Source organism: Bos indicus, chromosome 18 (genome assembly GCF_029378745.1).
Source record: "Bos indicus isolate NIAB-ARS_2022 breed Sahiwal x Tharparkar chromosome 18, NIAB-ARS_B.indTharparkar_mat_pri_1.0, whole genome shotgun sequence".
In the NCBI taxonomy this organism is placed as follows: domain Eukaryota; kingdom Metazoa; phylum Chordata; class Mammalia; order Artiodactyla; family Bovidae; genus Bos; species Bos indicus.
The window spans coordinates 50,482,073-50,502,597 of record NC_091777.1 but is presented as its reverse complement, the minus strand read 5'-3'; the positions used below and the strand labels follow the sequence as shown (position 1 = coordinate 50,502,597).

Below are 20,525 nucleotides of genomic sequence, written 5' to 3'. Positions count from 1 at the left end.
ACCAACTGGGAAATTGTGGCCCAGAGCAGTGAAAGAAATTGAAGGCCAAATTCTGGTTCCAACACTAACTTCCAGGATGACCTCTCCCAACAGACTTGTCTCTTCTGAGCCTCAGTTTCCCCATCTGTAAAAAGGGTTGTTATGGGGATTTTTTTATTTACTTAAAATAACACATTTGTGTACTTGTTTTGTCCCAGGAGCTGCACTTATCATTATATATAATGATATATATATATCCCCAAAATCTTAAAAGGTGGGATCATCGTCATCCCCGTTGCACCATCAAGGAAACAGAGGCACAGAAAGGCAAAGCACTGGACCACCAGGGAATTCTCATACATCTGAGAATTCGCTGGTGGTCCAGTGGCCAAGACTCTGCCTTCCCAATTTAGGGGACTCAGGCTTGATCCCTGGTTAGGGAACTAGATCCCACATGCCACAACTAATGAGTTCACGTGATGCAAAGAAGCTGGAAGATCCTGTGTGCTGCAGCTAAGATCCTGTGCAGCCAAAGAGGTAAAATAAATTTCAAAAGGATCATACATATAAATTGTATAGATTTGAACCTTCAGTTCAGTCACTCAGTCGTGTCCAACTCTTGAGTGACTCATGAGTGATTCCTTGTAGCACACCTGAGCTGGCTCTGTTTACCTCCAGACCTCATCTTATCCTTTTTGCCTCATTCACTCTGCCATTAACCTCTTTCCTATTTTCCTTCCATGGCAGGGACTTTGAACTGGTTGTTCCCTCTGCCTGAAACATTCTTCCCTCAGCTATTTCAATAGTTCCTTCTCTCACCTCCTTCAGATCTTTACTCAAACGAAGTCTGCTCAATGAGGCCTTTCCTGACTGTCCTATTTATTTTTGGTCCACACAAAGTGGCATGTGGGATCTTAGATCGAAACCAGGGATCAAAAAACGAGCGCCCCCTGCAGTGGAAGTGAGGAGTCTTAACCATTGGACCATCAGAGAAGTTCCCTGAACCACCCTATTTAAACGCACAGTCTTCCCTCCTCTCCCTGCCCTTCCCAGGTTTATTTTTCTCTTTAACAAGTGTCACCTAATCACATATACTCATTTATTTATTTATTACATATACTTATTTATTGTGCCCCCCTCACCAGAAGCCAGTACCAAGAAGGCAAAGATTTTTGTCTGTATTGTTTCTTGCTATGTCCCCAGAGCCTAGAAAAGCATATGGTAAGCACTTCACAGAAATTTTGAAAAGAATGGTTTTTCTATAAGAAATTTCTCTCATGTATAGAGCTCTTGTTCTGTACTGGCTCTGTGCCAAGCTCTTTACAGACACGATTTCACTGCATTTCTCTCTCACTAACCCTGAGTAAGAGGGAATGCCATGAGCCCACTTTACAAATGGGGACACAGAGGTTCAGAGCTCTGCCAGACTGTAGCCTTTGCTTGTAGTCACCAGGCTAGCTGATATGATCTCATGTACGTGAGGTATGTAGTACCCAGCTTGGTACCATCAGTCACAGCTTTGTAGGATGAGTTATTGTCACAGGTTCTTTTTATGTATTTTGCCCCTTGGAGTGAGCTGCCACCTAGCTCCTGAGTCAGACCCTTGTGTCTGGTACGTACAGGGGGTAGTTTCTGTCTTGAAACTGAGTCACCTGGAAAGGGGTGTTAGGCACAGACCCAGGGCTCTAAAATGAGTCATCTTTTTACAGACCAATGAGAAGTCATAGTAGGGTCCCCCTAGTGCATCATACAGGCTGGGAAGCTGAAATTCAGAAAAGTGTAAGGCTCTTCTGAGGTTGAATAGTACAGGGACAGAGATAGGGAGGTCTGATTCCTGACCAAGTGGGATAGACAGGGTTGAGGGGGAGGCTGTTCTGTGCAGTGTCATATCCCTTCTTCAAGTGGTAGGAGAGATGCCCCAGCCAGCTGCTTCTATTCCAGACTGTGAGAAGAGGGGTGAGTCAGCCTATTGTGGGGGGAGCATGCTTTAAGCCTGTCCTCCTTCCCCCATCAACAACACACACACCCAGATGGGCTGGGAGCTGGTTTTCTGGGATGCCAGGGCTCCTGAGTCAGCACAGGGAATCTTGGCTGAGTGTGTTCTGGGAAATGTCAGGCCTACAGGAAACAAAGGACTCCCACTCACACCATCCTGCAGGTGGGTGGGGAGCCGAGAGAGCAGGGTGTATGGGCAACGGGGGCCCAGTGTGCAAAGGGCTGGTTGTGAGGGAGTTTTCACATGGGGCGGGGGGAGCGGGTAGCAGGATATGGCTATTTGAAACAGAGGGTGAACTTGCAAAGTGGAGGGGCTCCATGTGCAAGGGAAATGTTTGCTGGGGACGTATGTGTTCAAAGGAGAGATGCGATGAACCTACTAGGAGTACAAATAAGAGGTTGACAAAATGTTCACGCAACGGAGCAGTGAGTTTCTACAGGAGAGGAAAGTTTGCAAAAAAAGACGTATAGGAAACTGAAAGGTCTGCTGCGTACAAGTTTCTCCGAGGTGAGTGGAAGGGCATAAAATGGCACGTGTGCGCTCCGGTAGTGCCCCTAACTACCCTTAGGCCCCGCCCCGTCACGCACAGCGGGGCGTATTTTGTGCCAGTCAGTGACCTGCTCCTCTGTCATTGGCTAGCTGACCGGACGGGGCGGGCGTGAGGAGACTCCCGGAAGCGCAAGAGGCCCCCGGCGCGTAGCTGACCCCGAGCCAGGGAGTGGGTGCTTAGCAACCAGGGGAGGTGCCCAGTAACGGGATGGGGGGAAGACTGAAGGAATTGTGGGTGCCTAGCAACAGAGAGGAAGGCGGTGCCTAGCTACGAGGGGGGTACTCAGAGCAGTGGAGAGGTAGCCCTGGAGGATCTGTGGGTGTCTAGCAACGGGGAGGACCCTAGCAACGGCGGAGATGGGACTGGGGAAAGTGGTTTGGAGAGGTGCGCGGGAAGAGCCATGGGTTCTTAGCAATGAGAGAGGGAACCAGGAGAAACTGGGGGGCCTATTAACAGGGAAGGAAGTCTTTGGCGGGTGGGAGCCTTAGGGTAGACAGGGAGGAACGTGAGGCAAAGAAGAGATCGGTCCCACAACTCCTACCCATACCCTCCTCTTCTCCCCCAGACAATGTGGCAGGAGGTGGGGGGCCTACTGCGTGCGACCTGTGGACAGCTGGGCCGGACTATTGGTCGGCCTTGTGGGGCCCTGGGGCCGGGGCCCCGCTGCTGGGTAAGAGGCTGGGGAGGGGTTTCCAAGGGGAAGAGGCTGAAGGAGACTTCAGGTGGCCAAAGAACAGGGAGGGGTCTAAAAGAGCCAGGCAGATACCATATCCTCCACTCCTTACCAGTGTTCACATCTCTTGCAGGGGCCATGTGGGGATTTTTGGGCCCAAAAACTTCATCACGATGGGCCTGGCAGAGGCCTGGGTGAGGAGGACATTCGCAAGGCCCGGGAGGCCCGGATCAGGAAGACGCCCCGGCCTCAGGTATCATTGCATACCACTCAGCAACACCCCCATGAAGGCAGCTGCCCTCCGGAGCTTGGGGAAGGGTGTGGTGACAGGTTGGTCGGACTGCCTGGGTGCTCTGTCCATCTTTTCCCTCTCAGACCTTCTCCCCACTTCCCACTTCCCAGCTGAGTGACCGTTCTCGAGAACGCAAGGTACCCGCCTCCCGCATCAGCCGCTTGGCCAACTTTGGGGGTAGGTGTGACTATGGGAGACTGTGACCTAGATCAGGAGAGGTGACGTTTACAGAATGAAGCAAGGGAGAGAGTGAATCAGAGAGAGAGGAGGGAGAGATGGAAAGAGAATGAAGGCAAAGGTCTGTAAAACCAAGAGAAATAGAGAAGAATGTTATGTTTATTGAGAACCTGGAATGTGCAGGGCCCCTTACACGTGATCTCTGCAGTGAATCAGTGAGTGTTTGTTTCCATTCTATAGAGGAAGTGGAGGCTAAGGGAGGTAAACAGGACTAAACCCTGGGTCCTGCACCAGGATTATTCAGACTTCAGGTCACAACCTGCATGAAATAATTTAGTAGGTTGCAACCAGCATTTAAAAGAAGAATGGAAAATATGAGTGCAGATGTAGAGTCAGGGAGAAGTCTCGTTTCATGAAACATTATGTATCACTGGTCTCTATCGGTTATAATGCAAATGTCTTCTTGACTGTGAATCATGGTTCAAGTTTTAAAGATACTGATTCACAGTGTAAAGGAGTCATATGCACTGCTTAGAGCTTTGGCACCAGGCTGCCTGGGGTTCAAGGGGGTGATTCTTATGCATCCTCACTTTGTGAGTCTGGATAAGTTACTTCTCTGAGCCTCGATTTCCTTTTCTGTAGAATGGAAGTGTTTCTATAAAATTTCTCTCATGAGGGTGTGAGGACCAAATGAGTCAGTACATAAAAGGCACTGGGAATGGTTTTTGGCAATGGGAAAGTGCTCAGAAAATTCAAACTATGATTATTTATGGAAATGATGAGAATACAAGAGGCAGAGTGACTTAAGATGTCTTTAAGGACAAGGAGACAGAGAAGGCAGAGGAAATCAGAGCTGGAGAGATAACATCAAAAGGAGGAACTGAGAGGAGGCCTAGACAGACATACTGGGTGGAAGGAAGGGCAAAGATGGAGAAAAAGCTGACTTAGAAAAGGACAGGTGGGCATGAAGAAGAGAAACAGGAGTCATAGGAAGACAGAGCGACCTGCGGGGAGAAGGGGATCGTTTCCAGGCCTTCTTACTCTTGGCTGTACACTGGAGTCATCTGGGATGGATGCCTAAAAGAAAAAGAATTCTGAGGGACTTCCCTATCGATCCAGTGGTTAGCACCTTGCCTTCCAATGCAGAAAGTTTGGGTTCAGTCCCTGGTCGGTGAGCTAAGATCGCACATGCCTTGTGGCAAAAAATCCTGAAACATAAAACAGGAGCAATATTGTAACAAATTCAAGACTTTAAAACTGGTCCACATCAAAAACTCTAAAAAAAAAATAGGGCTAGTGACTTCCCTGGTGGTCCAGTGGTTAAGAATCCAACGCAGGGGACTTGCGTTCGACCCCTGGTCGGGAAACTAAGATTCCACATGCCGAGGGCTCGTCTCAGGCCAGTATAACCAGAACCTCAGTGGTGGGGCCTGGGCATCGTATTTACAAAAGCTCCTCACGTGATTCTGGGTGCAGCCGGGGGTGAAAAACACTGACCTGGGAGACAGAGACAAGGAGAGAGGGTTGGAAACAGAGGTAGCTTCACCTCCATGGGAACCTCAAGCAGGGAGACAGTGAGTAAGAGACTGATGTAGAGACAGAGGGATGCAGAGAGTTGACTACAAAGAGATGGGAGACAGGGGTACATAGAGGGAGACAGGAAAGAGGGTCAGGGAGGTGATAAGGGGGTGGGGAAGGAGATCACCCCAGGGCAAGTGAGCACTCAGGTCCCCCTCTCCCTTCCCCAGGACTGGCTGTGAGCTTGGGGCTGGGAGCACTGGCTGAGGTGGCCAAGAAGTCCCTGCCCGGAGGAGGTGTACAGTCAGGTAAGTGAGCCACGTGCCTGGGTCCACACCCTGGCCTTGCTGTGTGTCCTGGGACAAGTGGTTTCACCTCTCTGAGCCCCAGTTTCCTCATACAGAGAATGGAGCCAACAATGACATATCCACCTCTTTGGGTCATGGTGGAGTGCTCAGAGCAGGTGAAGCTGCTGTCAGGGTGGTGATGGGTAGAAGCAGGTCATGGGGGAAAAAATGTAAGCCATCCACAGTGCAGTTCCTAACTGTAAGCAGCAGAGGAAGTACAAAAATAGGACAGCTGCTGAGGGTCTGTGGCCAGTCGAGATGGACGGGCAGTGTAGAGATCAGCATTTGTGGGTACGATTCCCCAGCATGTCAGTGTCTTGAAACAAAAACAGGGGTGGATATTCTAAATGAAAAAGAGACGAGAGAGATAATAATTGACAAAGGGAATGTGTGAGCCATGATTGAATGTTTGAAAAAAAATGACTATAAAAGACTTTGGGGGACAAACGGGAAAGTCAGAATATGACTGGATGGTAGATAGTTGAGAATTAGTGTTAATTTTCTTTTTTTTTAATGTCAAATTTATTAACTCTGCTATTATTTTAATTTTGTATTTTTTGGCCACGTGGCATGTGGAACTTCCCTGACCAGGGATCGAACCCATGTCCCCTGCATTGGAAGCATGGAGTCTTAGCCACTGGACCATCAGGGCAGTCCCAGTGTTAATTTTCTTGGATGTGATTTTGGCATTGTGATTGTGTAGGGGATCATTCTTCTTCTTAGCACAGGTTGAGTGCTGCAGATCAGTCAGCAAAAATAATGGTCAGTGTCTGGGTACAGTTAAAGTGGGTGAAGGAGCATGTCAAAACTTTGAATCAGGTGTGTAGGTATTCACAGGATGAATGCATCCTTTCTGTCTGTTTGGATCTTTTTCAAAGCAAAAAGTTGGCAGTAGGTGGAGGAACGGTCTGGCTTTAAGGTAAGGCCAGACTGAATTTACAACCTTTTTTGCCACTTCTGTGCTGTGTGACCTAGAGCCAGGCAAGGCACCTTTCTGAATCTCTGGCTTCCTCACCTTGAAATTTAAGGCATTGGTTTTTCTTACTTCCTGGGGTGATTGTAGAGATTCAGCCAAAGAATCCATAGAAACACTTAAAATTCTGCCTAGCACAAGGTGAGCCCTCAATAAAGAGCTCAATAACTGTTACGAAAATAAATAAAAGCTTAATAAACACTTTATTGAATATAGAATTTGCATATAGAACCACACACATCTAATTGTACAGCATGGGTCGTTTTCACAAAGTGGACACATCTGTGCACCCATATCAAAAAACCCTAAAACAAGCAGTTCTCAAACTTTTTAATCTTAAGATCCATTTATATCTTTAAAACTGAGGAATGGATAGACCAAATGTGTTATATCTATACAATGGGATTTTATTCAGCCATGAAAAGGAATGAAGAACTGATCCATGCTATTGTGTGGTTGAATCTTGAAATACTATCCTGAGTGAAAGAAGCCAGACACAAAAGGCCATATATTTTATGAATCTACAGAGATAGAAAGTAGATTAGTGGTTTCCAGGGGCTCAAGGGCAGGTGGGTGAGGGAAATGGGAGGGGGTAACTGCTCACAGGCTTCCCTGGTGGCCCAGTGGTAAAGAATCCACCTGCCAATGCAAGAGCCACGGGTTCGATCCCTGGGAAGACACCCTGGAGAAGGAAATGGCACCCCACTCCAGTATTCTTGCCTGGAAAATCCCATGGACAGAGGAGCCTGGCAGGCTCCAGTCCATGGGATCATAAAAGAGTCAGACACAACTTAGTGGCTAAACAACTGCTAATAGGTATGGGTGCCCTTTTGGGGGTGAGGAAAATGTTCTGTAATTGATCGTGGCGATAGTTGCACAACTGAAAATGCTAGAAGTCCCTGAACTGCGTGCTTTAAATGGGTATATTATATCATGTGTGAATTACATCTCAATAAAACCATTAAAAAACAGAATGAGAACCCCAAGAACTTGTTTATATTTACTATATGTGCTGATTTGGAGATTAAAACTGAAAAATTTGGGACGATTCCCTGGTAGTCCAGTGGTTGAGACTCTGTGCTTTCACCACCGATGGCCTGGGTTCAATTCCTGGTTGGTGAACTAAGATCCCATTTTTTTTTTGGCGCAGTTTTGCCAAAAAAAAAAATTGAAATTTAAAAACTGAAAAATGTTGTAAACAAGAATATACACACTCACTCCATCTATCATCAGAGCAATTACAGCATCACAAGTCACAGAACTTCCGGAAAACGCCACTGAACATTTATAGGCTAATAAGGGTAAAAAAGGGAAAATAATGTATTGATATAATTATGAACGTTCTGTTCTCACAGACTCTCCTAGAGGGTCTCAGGGCCCCCAGACCACAGTTGGAGAATTGCTGCCCTGGTTCTCCAGAAGCTCTTCTGTACCCATTCTGGCATGTCCTCCCCACATCAGGGGTCCCCACTGTCTTGGCTTCTGACCCTCGAGATTAGTTGTGTCTGTTTTTGCTCCTTATACCCGTATCATCAGACAGTGTTTCATGGCATGTGTCTGGCTTGTTCCGCTCAGCATTCTGTTTAAGAGGTGTGTCTGTGTTACTGTAAGCTGTCATAGGTTGTTCAACGCTGTTCTCATCACCCCGTGGCTCTTCCACAGTCCCTTTGTTGGTTCTATTGATGGTCCTTTGGGTTGTTTCCATTTTGAGACTGTTGTAACAGTGTTGCCGTGAACCTTCTTGGGCATCTGTTGGTGGACACATTTATGCATTTCCCTTGGGGATATACCTCAGAGAGAAATCGGGTACAGTTGTATGCTTCAGTGGAAACTTCCCAGCTGTTTCCCAAAGGGCCTGGGCCGTGGCACGGTCAGCAGCAGCACTGGCGTTCCAGCGTTCCACATCTTTGCCAACACTTGGTATTGTCGTCTTTGTTTTAGCCATTCTGGTGTCTGTGCGGTGGTGTCATAATGATCTTTTTTGTGGTTGCCGTACTAACGATGATTCTCTCCACCCCAGAGGGAGGCTCCCAGCCAGGCTCCAGCCTTTTCCTGTCGGAGGCCAACGCTGAGAGGATCGTGCAGACCTTGTGTACAGTTCGGGGGGCTGCCCTCAAGGTTGGCCAAATGCTCAGCATCCAGGGTACAGCAGCATGATGACTCTTGACTCCTGACCCCTGACCTCAGCCTCACCCCACCCCACCTACCACCAAGCCCCGGCTTCAGATACTCCCACAGGGCCCCTCGTAGCCTCCCCTCTCACTGGCTTCTCGCTATCTCCCAAGACAACAGCTTCATCAGCCCCCAGCTGCAGCGCATCTTCGAGCGGGTCCGCCAGAGCGCCGACTTCATGCCACGCTGGCAGATGCTGGTGAGTGCTCCGAGCGGGAAAGGCTGGTGAAGGAGGCCTGCCCCACCTGCCTGGCCCCCATGGCTTCATGGCTCGGCTCCCTGTCTGACTCAGTGTTCCCGTTCGTTAAACAGGAATCACTAAAGCCCACATCTCGGAGAATGGTGGTGATGAGTCAGTGAGAAAAAAGCACAGGGCTCTTCGTCCAGTTCCTGGCAGGCTCAGGGCTCTGTCTGGGCTGTGAAAGAGGCTGTGAAGCACTGTGGTCAGAGGCCAGACTTTGGGAGTTCAAACCCCAGCTCTGCCACTTGCTACCTGTGCGGTCAGACACATGGCCTGCCCTTTCTGCTTCAGTGACCTCATCTATGATTGGTGGTAGTTCTAACAACACCCACATCTTGGGGTTACAGAAACCAGTGTGTGCAGAGCACCTGAAAGGGCGCCTGACACACCACGAGTAACATGCAAATGTTAGCCGTTCTTATTACCGCTTTTTAATTAAAGGAGAGCGTGTCTGTAAATAGGTTGGCACAGTGCCTGACACTGAGTAACTGCCCAGGACATGAGCTGTTCTAATCACTGGGGCAAGGGTGTGGAGCCCAGGATCCAGCCACCTGCCTTCTGAGTGTTGTTCTCTCTCTCTCCATATGACCCTGCCCGCCTCTGAGCCACTCTGCGCAGGGCCCAGCCCACAGGAAGAGCTCTGTAATTTTAGCTCTTTTTTATCATGTTAACTGTAGAGTTAATAATACAATATATGGATATATGGGTATAATGGAGGACAATTATCAATCTTGAAATGAAGACGTGTTAGTTGCTCAGTTGTATCCGACTTGTGTGACCCCATAGATTGTAGCTGGCCAGGTTCCTCTGTCCATGGAATTCTCCAGGCAAGAATACTGGAGTGGGTTGCCATTCCCTTCTCCAGGGGATCTTCCTGACCCACTGATCAAACCTGGGTCTCCCACGTTGTAGGCAGATTAACTATACCTAATAGCATTCCCCACAGCAGCCTGCACAGCCTCAGGAGTATGGGCCTTCCAGTCTGTCAGCGCCTGGCTCATCACCTTGGGCCAGGAGGTCTCTCTCTGAGCCTCAGTTTCCCCATCTGTAAAGTGGGGTAGCAGCCAAGAGCTTGGCCCAAGGCCTTGCACGTGGTGAGTGGGGTTATTGACCTGTGAAGCGCTCAGCACAGGGCGTGGACCCAGCTGCCTGAAACGATGATGACAAGTGTCATGACCACTCTCTCCAGAGAGTTCTCGAAGAGGAGCTCGGCGGGGACTGGCAGGCCAAGGTGGCCTCTCTGGAGGAGGTGCCCTTTGCAGCTGCCTCCATTGGGCAGGTGCACCAGGGCGTGCTGAGGGACGGCACAGAGGTGGCCGTGAAGATCCAGGTGAGAGGGGAAGCAGGGTGGGAGTTGAGGGGGGGCACCTGGCCACCCCAGGGGTGGCCACCCCAGGGGGACTGCAATCCCCCCTCCCTCCTCCCCTCCCAGTACCCAGGCGTTGCCCAGAGCATCCAGAGCGATGTCCAGAACCTGCTGGCGGTGCTCAAGATGAGCGTGGCCCTGCCGGAGGGTGAGGCACGCAGTACCCCCCTCACCCCAACCCCAACTGTGGTGGGTGGCACCCTGAAGAGATAAAGTGGAGGGGGGGGGCTGGACGCAGCAGGGGGTGGCCAGCAGCTCATGGCAGGGTGTTTCACGTGTGTGAGCCCGAGTGAGCACCCAAGTCTGGGTGTTTGAAACAGAAGGGACACCAAGGTGGGGAGAACCCAGGGTATAGGCATGTGACAAAGTCAGGCTTAGACGTGCTGACAGAGATCCTGAGAGACAGAAGCCCAGACAGAAATCCAGAAACAGACACACGGGATGTGCAGAGCGGGACAGGAGGCCTGAGAACGAGCCACAGAAACAGGAGGGGGTGTCAGTGGGACCTCACGAGTGTGTTACAGTATGTGAGAGAGCGCCTGAGGGAGATGGAGCAGAGTGTGTGTGTCTGTGTGTGTGTTTGTGAGAGAGAGAGAGAGAGAGAGAGGGTGGGGGGAGAGTGAGAATGAGAGTCAGGCCCAGAAGGAAGCTTCAGAGACACTGGAAGCAGCATAAGGGAGCAAGAAATAGGGACAGAGGGGGACTTCCCTGGCCGTCCAGTGGTTAAGACTGTGCGCTTCCACTGCAGGGGGCACAGGTTCAATCCCTGGTCAGGGAACTAAGATCCCACATGCCATGGTGTGTGCAGTGTGGCCAAAAAAGGGACAGAGAATAGGTGGCAGATGTGACTGTGAAAAGGGCCTAAGGACCAGTGTGCGTGCCCAAGAAAGAGACCCCAGCCAAGAGGCTTCCACAGAGCCTGCAGCTGTGTGAAGGGCTGAGGGGAGTGTGTGCCCAGAGCGTGTGGGTGAAAGACATGGAGCAGAAGGGATGAGGGCTGGGGAGACAGAGTGACAGACACGACTGGCAGCAGAAGATGTCCCTGAGTGGGAGCCTGAGGGGTCAGGCAGGGGGCAGGAGGCAGTCTGTGGCCTTCCCTGCCTGACATGGCTGCACCCTCCCCGCCCCCCGCCCCTACTTCCTACCCCCAGGCCTGTTTGCTGAGCAGAGCCTGCAGGCCTTGCAGCGGGAGCTGGCATGGGAGTGTGACTATCGTCGTGAGGCGGCCTGTGCCCAGAACTTCAGGTGAGCTGACGCCCCTATAGGCCCCTGGGCAGGCTTTCCTGGTAGTTCAGGCAGTAAAGAATCTGCCTGCAATGCAGGAGACCCGGGTTCAATCCCTTGGTGTGGGGAAGATCCCCTGGAAAAGGGAATAGCTACCCACTCCAGTATTCTTGCCTGGGAAATCCCAAGGACAGAAGAGCCTGGCGGGCCACAGTCCATGGGGTCGGGAAGGGTTGGACACGACTGAGTGACTAACACATACACGCAGGCTCCTAGAGGCCCCCTTCTACCCTCCAGATTCCTTCACGGGCCGAGAGGGTAGCTGGAGCCCTGCGGTGGGGCTGGCAGACTGCTTCTCTGTTCATTCATTTGGTCATCCATCCAGCCCTTCACTCATTACTTCATTCACACCCTGTGTCCTCTGTGAGCATTCTAAATTCCTCTCTCTAAATGTCTCTACTTTCTCATCGGTCAAATGGGACCCTGAACCCCTGTAGTCCGATGCAGGAGACAGACTTGTCAGCAGGCACTCAGTCACACCCACTGGACTAACAGAGATGAAGCTATCAAGAGTTGGGGGCTCCAGGGACTTCCCTGGTGATCCAGTCCCTAAGATTCTGCCCTTACAATGCAGGGGCACAGGTTCAATTCCCGGTCAGGGAACTAAGATCCCATGTGCCTCACATCGTGGCCAAAAAATAAACTTAAAAACAAAAGAGCTGGGGGCTCCAGGTCATCCCTTATACTCTGTGGGCAGGAGGAACAATGGATAGAAGCGTTTTGGAGAATGGTTTGGCATCATCAAGGCTTAGGATCCATATCTAACCCAAGAGTTGCCCCCCTGGCTAAATACTCTAGGGACACGTATGCCAGTACGCACCATCAGACTTTTCCAGAATACTCCGAACACTCATAGCCCCAAATTGGAAACAACCCAAATCTATCAGACTTATCCAGCAGGGTGAATAAATTATGGTATATTCATCAACACAGTATCACGTAGCATTGAAAAGGAGTGAACTTCAGCTCTGTGGAACAGTGGTTGTATCTTAGAGCATCGTGATAAACTGCAATTAATTACATCTCAGTGAGACCCTCCACAGTGCGAAGCATGGCCCACATGTTTACTGAGCCCAGCTCTGTAGATATGAAGGCAATAGAAGGCAGTGGTTAGGGGCCTGGGCTCAGATGTGGGATCCAGTCAGGATTCAGTCCTGGGTCAGCCCTTAATGGACTGGGTAGCTTTAATCTGCATGGTGACCTCAAGAGAGCATCCTCAGAGAAAGTGAGGATAAAGGGGAATTGTGCTGGGACTTCCCTGGTGGTCCAGTGGCCAAGACTCCCTGCTTCCAATGTAGGGGACCTAGGGTTCGATCCCTGGTCAGGAAACTAGATCCCACAGACCACATCTAAGAGTTCACAGGCCACAGCTAAAAGGTTCTATGTGCTGGAACTAAGACCCAGCACAACCAAATAAGTATTTTTTTAAAAGAGGGAGTTATTGTGCTGACTAAATGCTCAGCAGAAGCCTGGCCCATGAGGAGCAGTTCAAACATCAGAGATTTAATCAACAAGCACAAAAATACCATCCCCCAAAGCAGAATGTCAATGCGGGAGACCTGGTTAGATTCCTGGGTTGGGAAGATCCTCTGGAGGAGGGCCTGGCAACCCACTCCAGTATACTTGCCTGGAGAATCCCCATGGACAGAGGAGCCTAGAGGGTTACAGTCCATGGGGTCACAAAGAGTCAGACATAACTGAGTGACTAAGCACAGCATAGCAAAGTAGGACCTGGAGATAGAGAGTGTCAAGTGGGCTGGGCCAGAGCACTCCTGTGTGGGGTCTGGGGAGACCACCCCCTCCCAGAATTTCCCAGTGCTCTTAGGATAAAACCCACGTCATTTCCCCAGCTCCCTGTCCCCCCACCCCCATCCCCAATGCCTTCCTACAGGTCCCCAACCAGAGGCCTTTCTCATATTCTTTGCCTCCCATATCTCACAGTAACATGCTTATCTCAATCTACTGTTGGTCTGTTTGTTAGAATGTGGTCTTCTGTGACTGATGGCGGGGCAGCGGGGCATGCCTGGGGCTCCTGTTACTGCTCTGTCACCCAGCATCATCCAACACAGGGATGGACGCCAAGAGCGCCCTTTATTAGTCAGTGTTCAGCATAATGACTCCAAGGAGTGGCCAACGAGTATCACTGTGGACTCAGAGATTTGTATATCAGTGACTATTTTTCAGATAGATGAATTAATAAGTTGATGAGAAAGTAATGCTCATTGAGTTTAACACACTGAGCTCATCCTGGGGTGACCAGAAGTCAGAGAAGTGTTTCCAGTAGGGAAGTGGTCCCTGGGTCTCCAGCTGCACTTAGGAGCAGGCACAGAGATATTTGTTGAATGAATGCATGAGTCAATGAAGGAAGTGTCTGAATGGGTGTCAGTCCAGCCAGGTATTGGCCATCACTCAGGGCAGAGAGGAAAGAAGAGGGCAGGAGAGAAGATGAGACACAGACTTTCCCATGGAAGACTTCTCAGAGGAGGGGGAGGGCTCAAGCCAGGGCCACAGGGGCCTGAAGAGTGAGGTCCCCACCCCTACCCTCCCATCTGCCCCAGGCAGCTGTTGGCAGATGACCCCTTCTTTCGGGTGCCGGCGGTGATTCAGGAGCTGTGCACGACGCGGGTGCTGGGCATGGAGCTGGCTGGAGGGGTCCCCCTGGACCAATGCCAGGGCTTGAGCCAGGACATCCGGAACCAGGTACATGGACTCATGGGACAGTCAGAAGGGTGCTGCCCTGGGGCAGGGCTGGCTGGGCGGGGCAGGTCAGACCCATGGTCCCCCTCCAGGCTTCAGAGGGCTTTACAGGGGGCACATGACTCTGAGATTTCTGTTACTCCTTCTCCCCACCCCAGATCTGCTTCCAGCTCCTGAGGCTTTGTCTTCGGGAGCTGTTTGAGTTCCGATTCATGCAGACAGATCCCAACTGGGCCAACTTCCTGTATGATGCTTCCAGCCACCAGGTGGGTTCCTTGTGACGTGTCAGGGTGCGTCAGGTGCTGTAACAGATATTTCCCACTATGTCAGTAGCTCAGCACAATAGCTCCAATAGCTGTTGTAGCAGGCTGGAGCGGCCTCCTCCATGCAGTGATTCAGGGACCCAGGCTCCTTCCCTTTTGTGAGTGTGCCACCTCCCCCCTCCCCACACACACCCCAGGCCTTGAAAGGCTCTCCTTCCAGTGCAAGGGGAAAGAGAGGTTGAAAAGGTAACCTCCTGCCTAACTGCTTTGGCCAGAAATGACCCATCATTCTCTTCACCATTCCATTGATAGGAACTGGACACATGACTCATCTAGGTGCAAGGGATGCTGGGAAATCTCTGGCTAGGCAGTGGCAATGGAGAAGAGTCATTACCTCACCTGTCATTCACTTAGAACATCCCAAGTATTAACAACTACTGCCTCTTGACAGTGATGCCAAGATAACTCCGACCCTTGCCTTCCCAGAGTTCCTCACCCAACACAGGCCCCATCACCAGACAATGTGACCTGCAGTTAGCACCTTGGTAGGGAAGCACAGGCCACAGAGGGGTCAAGTGATGGGGGAAGCTCAGGGGTTGGTGGGAAGCCAGGGAAAGTGGCTAACCCTGCCTGGGGTGAGTGGGGCCAAGGAAGCTGAAACCAGAAAGACAGGAGAGGCACAGCCATTTAAGGAGCAGGGAATAAAGAGCTTTCCTGGTAAAAGACACAGGTAATCCAAAGGCCTGGGAGTGACAGTGTGCACTGAAAGGCTCTCGGCACGCATGGTTGCTCAGTAGCTTTCCACCGTGGTCTGTGCCATTCCGTCCCCGGAGGAGTCCTTCTAAAGCCCAAGTCCCTTCCACAGCTTCCAGCAGCCTCAGGGTCAAGTGAGCCATGTGCTGAGGGCAACAGGGCCCCACTGCATCCAGCCTCTGTCCCTTGCCACCTTCTTCCCCAAGGGCACAGACGCCTGCATCCCTCCAAGGCTCCCACGGCAGGGAGGGCAGTTTTCCCAACTTGGGGGCCAGGGTGGGGGTGGAGGGCGGTGATCTGAGTCCTGACATCAATTCGCTGGGTCTCAGAAGCTGTTTTATTTTAAAGGCATAGACTATGTTGCCAGTGGGAGGGATCATATTGTTTCGGGACACTTGTGTTTGATGTTTATATTTATGTGTGCATTCGCACTGGAGCCCAGAATAATCTACTTTTTTTTTTTTTTTTTTGGAGTATAGAGCTTCCCTGGTGGGTCAATAGTAAAGAGTCCGCCTGCCAATGCAGGAGACGTGGGTTCCATCCCTGGGTTTCAGAAGATCCCCTGGAGGAGGAATTGGCAACCCACTGTAGTATTCTTGCCTGGAAAAATCCTATGGACAGAAGAGCCTGGCAGGCTCCAGTCCATGGGGTCGCAAGAGTCGGACACAACTTAGCGACTAAACAACAACAGTTGCTTTACGCTGATGTGTCCGTTTTGCTGTGGAGCACAATGGATCAGCCATGCATATCCTTATGTCCCCTCGTTTTTGAATCTGCATTTTCTTACTGTGGGTTGTGATCAATAGTTTGAACTCCACTGTTACAGAGAAACTTACACGTGTTCATTCCCTAGCAAAACCCCAAAATAACCACAGTGCCCATCAAGCAGATAAATGTGATATATTCACCCAACAGGATCTTAACTGGGCAGAGAAAAAATGAATGAAAGAGCTAGAGCAGTGGGGATGAATTGCAAAACCACATTGAACACAAAGAATTTGCAGAATAACTATCCTAAATGCCATGTATGTGAAGTTTTAAAATACGCAAAACATGACTATGTATTGTTCATGGGTCCACATATATGTAGAACATGTAGCAGTGCACGCATGGGAATTTCAGGAAACAATAATATTTCAGGAAAGTAGTGACCCTGAAAGAGAGGGTAGGGACTGGGGGAGGTAGAATCAGGACCCACTTTGATTGGCAGTATATTTGTGAGTGTATTGGTAGTAGGATTTGTGAGTGTTGATTTCACTTTTCCATGTATTTTCTTATTCTCTGGATGTTTCTTTTTCTTCTGTGCCTAAAACATGTTATTATAAAAACAACTAGAACCCCCAAAATAAAAGCCAGGTCCCTTCAGCTTCATGGTGGGATGGATTGAAGTGTGGAGACCAGAAGCCAGGAGTCCCGGGAGGCAGCTGGTCAGGGACTCGGGCAGGAGGGGGTGTGTTGGGGGGGACAGAGGGATGGGCCCTGGCACTCCCACAGACAATGGGGAGCATTGGTGGACCCCCAGCGTCACTTTCACCATCCCTCAATTCCAGGTGACCTTGCTGGACTTCGGGGCAAGCCGGGAATTTGGGACCGAATTCACAGACCATTACATTGAGGTGAGTGTTCCCCAGCCCTGGGGTCTCTGAAGGGCCAAGCCTCAAGCCAGATACTAAGGCTTGCAGAGAAGGAGAAATACAATATCTGGCATTAAGAAATAAATAATAAGGCCCTGGATCTCTGAAGCCATGCTTTGCAGCTTGTTCAGAGCAGGGGAGGGACACAGAATTAGGAAACTCCTGAATAACAAGTGGTTTCTTAAACCCTAGGAGGCTGGGGTGGGGTGGGGGAGCTGGCAGAAGAGAGGTGTCAGAGACAGGCCTAGGGCTCTGGCTTGAGGAGCTGGGCCTTGTTGGGTGGGGGGGGTCACCTTTGCATGGGGACAGGAAAGAGTTGGTTACCCCACCCCGCAACACAGACACACAGGCTCCCTGGGGTTCTCTCTGCAGGCCACTCTGGAGGTGCAAAGCTGAGGCTTCTCTGGGTAGTTGGGACATCCCCTCCCCACCCCCACAGTCCTGTTTAGCATGGCCCTCCTGCCTCCTCCCCAGCCTTTTCCAGTTTAAAAAAGCCCTGTCACACGGGTCCCCCGAGGACCGCAGGCGTGACAGATGGCCAGACAGGCTGGGGCAGGGGGAGCCAGGACAGACCAGAACTGCCAGAGTTAATCTTGTATCCCCCTTCCTCCCAAGAAGGGGCAACCCGGTGGTGAAGGGTTCATCCCCCTTCCCCTCCTCACCGGGCCATTCCCCACTCTGAGCCTGGTTCCTCTTCTGGGAAACAGGGACCCTCCTATGCACCTTTTAATACAGTAAGTCCCCGACACACAAACCTCTAGTTGCAAACTTTCAAAGATGCGAACCTGTGTTCACATGTCCGGTCACGTAAGTTAGTTCACGTGTCTGGCGTAACCGTCACCTCTGTTGTCACCTTGTGCATCCTCTACAGGGGCCTATGCTTTTGTATACTGTACGGTACGGAGTACAGTAGTACACCATCTTTCTCTCAAGCCCAAAATGTCCGGAAGCCAGCGTAAAAGCAGCAGTATATAACTGATCGTGTTAACGGGGTACCCAGGCTAACTTTGTTGGACTTAGGAGCAAAACTGAACTTAGGAATGGGCTCTCAGAAAGGAACTCATTCATATGTAGGGCACTTACTGTAGTAATAGGAATTCATGATATTTATGGTGTTTCCTTCGTGTGGGCAACTTCCCCGGTGGCTCAGTGGTAAAGAATCCACCTGCAATGCAGGAGACACGGGTAGATGTGGGTTCAATCCCTGGGTCAGGAAGATCCCTTGAAGGAGGAAATGGCAACCCACTCCAGTATTCTTGCCAGGAAAATCCCATGGCCATTGGACCCTGGAGGGCTACAGTCCATAGAGCCACAAACAGTCGGACACAACCGAGCACACACACACCGTGTGAAGCATGCCACAGATACACCTTCATCCTCCCAGAGCCCCATGAGGAAGACAATTTCAGCATCCCCACTTCACAGATGAGAAAGCAGAGGCCCCCAAAGCAAAGCAACTTTCCCAGAGTCAGCCAGTGAGTGGCAGAGCTGGGATGGAGACCAAGCAGGCTGGCTCCCGATTCTGTCTGTCTGTCCCTACGCCCTCAACTCCTGCCCACTACATGGCTGGAGAGCTGCTTAGCTCCAAACACTGATTTACTAAACAAGGGTTTTCACCAAGGGCCTCCTGAATGACTGCCAGACCCTGTGCCACTTGGGACTATACCCAACTGGGATGCCTGCCCTCTTGGGGCTCCAAGTCCAGTATGGAAGCCAGACATCAACCAAGTGATCCCAGAGATGGCAACCTCAGAGGCAGTTCTGGGTCATGGTCACACCCTTTAGCAACTGAGTGTTTGGACCCGTGGGCATCACTTGGCATCTGCTTTGCTCTGTCCTGCTTCCAGGCAGCCTCTGCCTTCCCAGCCAAGTGGGCGGAACGCCTGACCACCCCAACCCCCAGGCTCAGAAACAGTCTTGAGAGAGGCACAGACAGGGGTAAGGTGGAGAGGGAGAGGCTTCCAGGTGAGAGGGCTTAGACAGAGGAGAACAGAAGTGGATCTGGGCAGGGCCAGGCTTCCAGCTCCCGTCTCCAAACCCACCCTTGAACCCCTCTGACTCTGTGCCCATATCCGCCTTTCCAGGTGGTGATGGCTGCAGCCAATGGAGATAAAGACCGGGTCCTGCAGAAATCGAGAGACCTCAAGTTTCTCACAGGCTTTGAGACCAAGGTGGGGAGAGTTGGAGCTGGTGTCTCCTTGCGGAGAGTAAAAGCGCTTCTCTCTACTGGGGGGAACTGTGGATGAGTGGGGGACTCTAGGGGGACCGCTTCTCTGTACTGGGGCTCTGGGGAGGAGGAGTAAATGGGGGTACCACTCATCTATTCTAGAGAGGGAGTGGGGGGCTGGCTGCTTGTGGATTTGGTGGGGCAGGGGGTTGAGGAACAGAAGCTGCATCTCTGTCCTAGAGAGTGAAGGCTATGTGTCAACTGGAGGCCCTGAGAGGACAGGAAGGGTGCTTTCTTTGGGGAGTAGAGGGGGGCTTCTTGTCTCTTAGGGGTCCCGGAAGGAGCGGAGGCTGCCTGTTATTCTCTGGGAAATTGAGGGCTTGTGTTTATACTTGAGACTCTGGGGGAGCAGAGGGCTATATGTCCACACTGGGTGCCTCTGGTCTCCCCAATCCCTAGGCATTCTCAGATGCCCACGTGGAGGCTGTGATGATCCTGGGGGAGCCCTTTGCCACTCAGGGCCCCTACGACTTTGGGGCGGGTGACACTGCCCGCCGCGTGCAGGGCCTCATCCCTGTGCTGCTGCGGCACCGGCTTCGCCCACCACCCGAGGAGACCTACGCCCTGCACCGAAAGCTGGCTGGGGCCTTCCTGGCCTGCGCCCGCCTCCGTGCCCAGATCGCCTGCCGGGACCTCTTCCAGGACACCTACCACCGCTACTGGGCTAGTCGCCAGGCATAGCCACGGCCCATAGCCTCCTAACCAGAGGACCCATCAGAGAGACTCCATCTCAGGACTCCAGCCCCATAGCAGGCCATCCCCTGCTATGAGGCTTCTTTTCCCCCCCTGCTCTAGGCCTGGGGACCCCCCGTGGGCTTGGGACTAGGATACTCCCAGCTTCATACCCCCATGTCCTGCCCTCCCCACTCCAAAGGGAGCATCCAGGAATTCTACCCTGGTATTAATTTATTTCTGGAAACATTTGAGAGAGTCTTAGGCCCCTCTGCACTGCCATCACGGAGATGCAGAAGCAGCTAGAGGGGGAGCCCCTCACCTCTGCCTCAGGTTCCCCATAGATGTGGTCCGTGAAAGAGGAGGGGGTGGTGGTTGGTGGAGGGAGCTCTTACCTTTGCCTTGCTCACCCTTGCACCAGCTGCCTTCTCCCTGGTGGCATCCTCTCTGTGTGTTTGGGGAGGGCATGGTGGGGGGGGGGGGTGAAACTTCAGACCTAATAAAAGTGACCCTCCCATTCCCCCAGTTCTTTTCTCTGCTCCAGGGGTGGGAGGAGGTCGCAGGCTGCCTCCAGGTGCAGATGGCCAGCCCCCTCCCACCCTCTTGTCTGAAAGGCCCAGTCCTGCCTGGGCCATCTGTTGCCAGGAACCTCCTTCTCTCCTTTCCCTACCGCCCCCCCACCCCGCCCCCCCGCACGTGCTGACCACCTGC

General features: G+C 51.5%; 1 protein-coding gene across 5 annotated transcripts; it reads left to right on the top strand.

The window, feature by feature from the left end:
• Positions 1 to 2,601: 2,601 nt before the first annotated feature.
• COQ8B (coenzyme Q8B) lies at positions 2,602 to 20,333 on the top strand. 5 transcript variants are annotated; one of them, XM_019979814.2, is made up of 15 exons: positions 2,602 to 2,693; positions 3,091 to 3,195; positions 3,332 to 3,451; positions 3,601 to 3,667; positions 5,416 to 5,493; positions 8,526 to 8,648; positions 8,791 to 8,876; positions 10,108 to 10,248; positions 10,351 to 10,432; positions 11,436 to 11,529; positions 14,127 to 14,268; positions 14,424 to 14,531; positions 16,832 to 16,897; positions 19,000 to 19,086; positions 19,542 to 20,333. In XM_019979814.2, exons 2-15 carry the CDS (start codon positions 3,094 to 3,096, stop codon positions 19,821 to 19,823), a joined length of 1,578 nt encoding a protein of 525 aa, XP_019835373.2. In that variant the 5' UTR covers positions 2,602 to 2,693; positions 3,091 to 3,093; the 3' UTR covers positions 19,824 to 20,333. The 5 variants fall into 5 exon arrangements, with proteins under 5 accessions (XP_019835373.2, XP_019835374.2, XP_070627160.1 ...); XM_019979815.2 differs by having other exon boundaries at positions 2,652 to 2,717; XM_019979812.2 differs by lacking the exon at positions 2,602 to 2,693 and adding an exon at positions 2,701 to 2,909.
• The last annotated feature ends 192 nt before the right edge of the window (positions 20,334 to 20,525 follow it).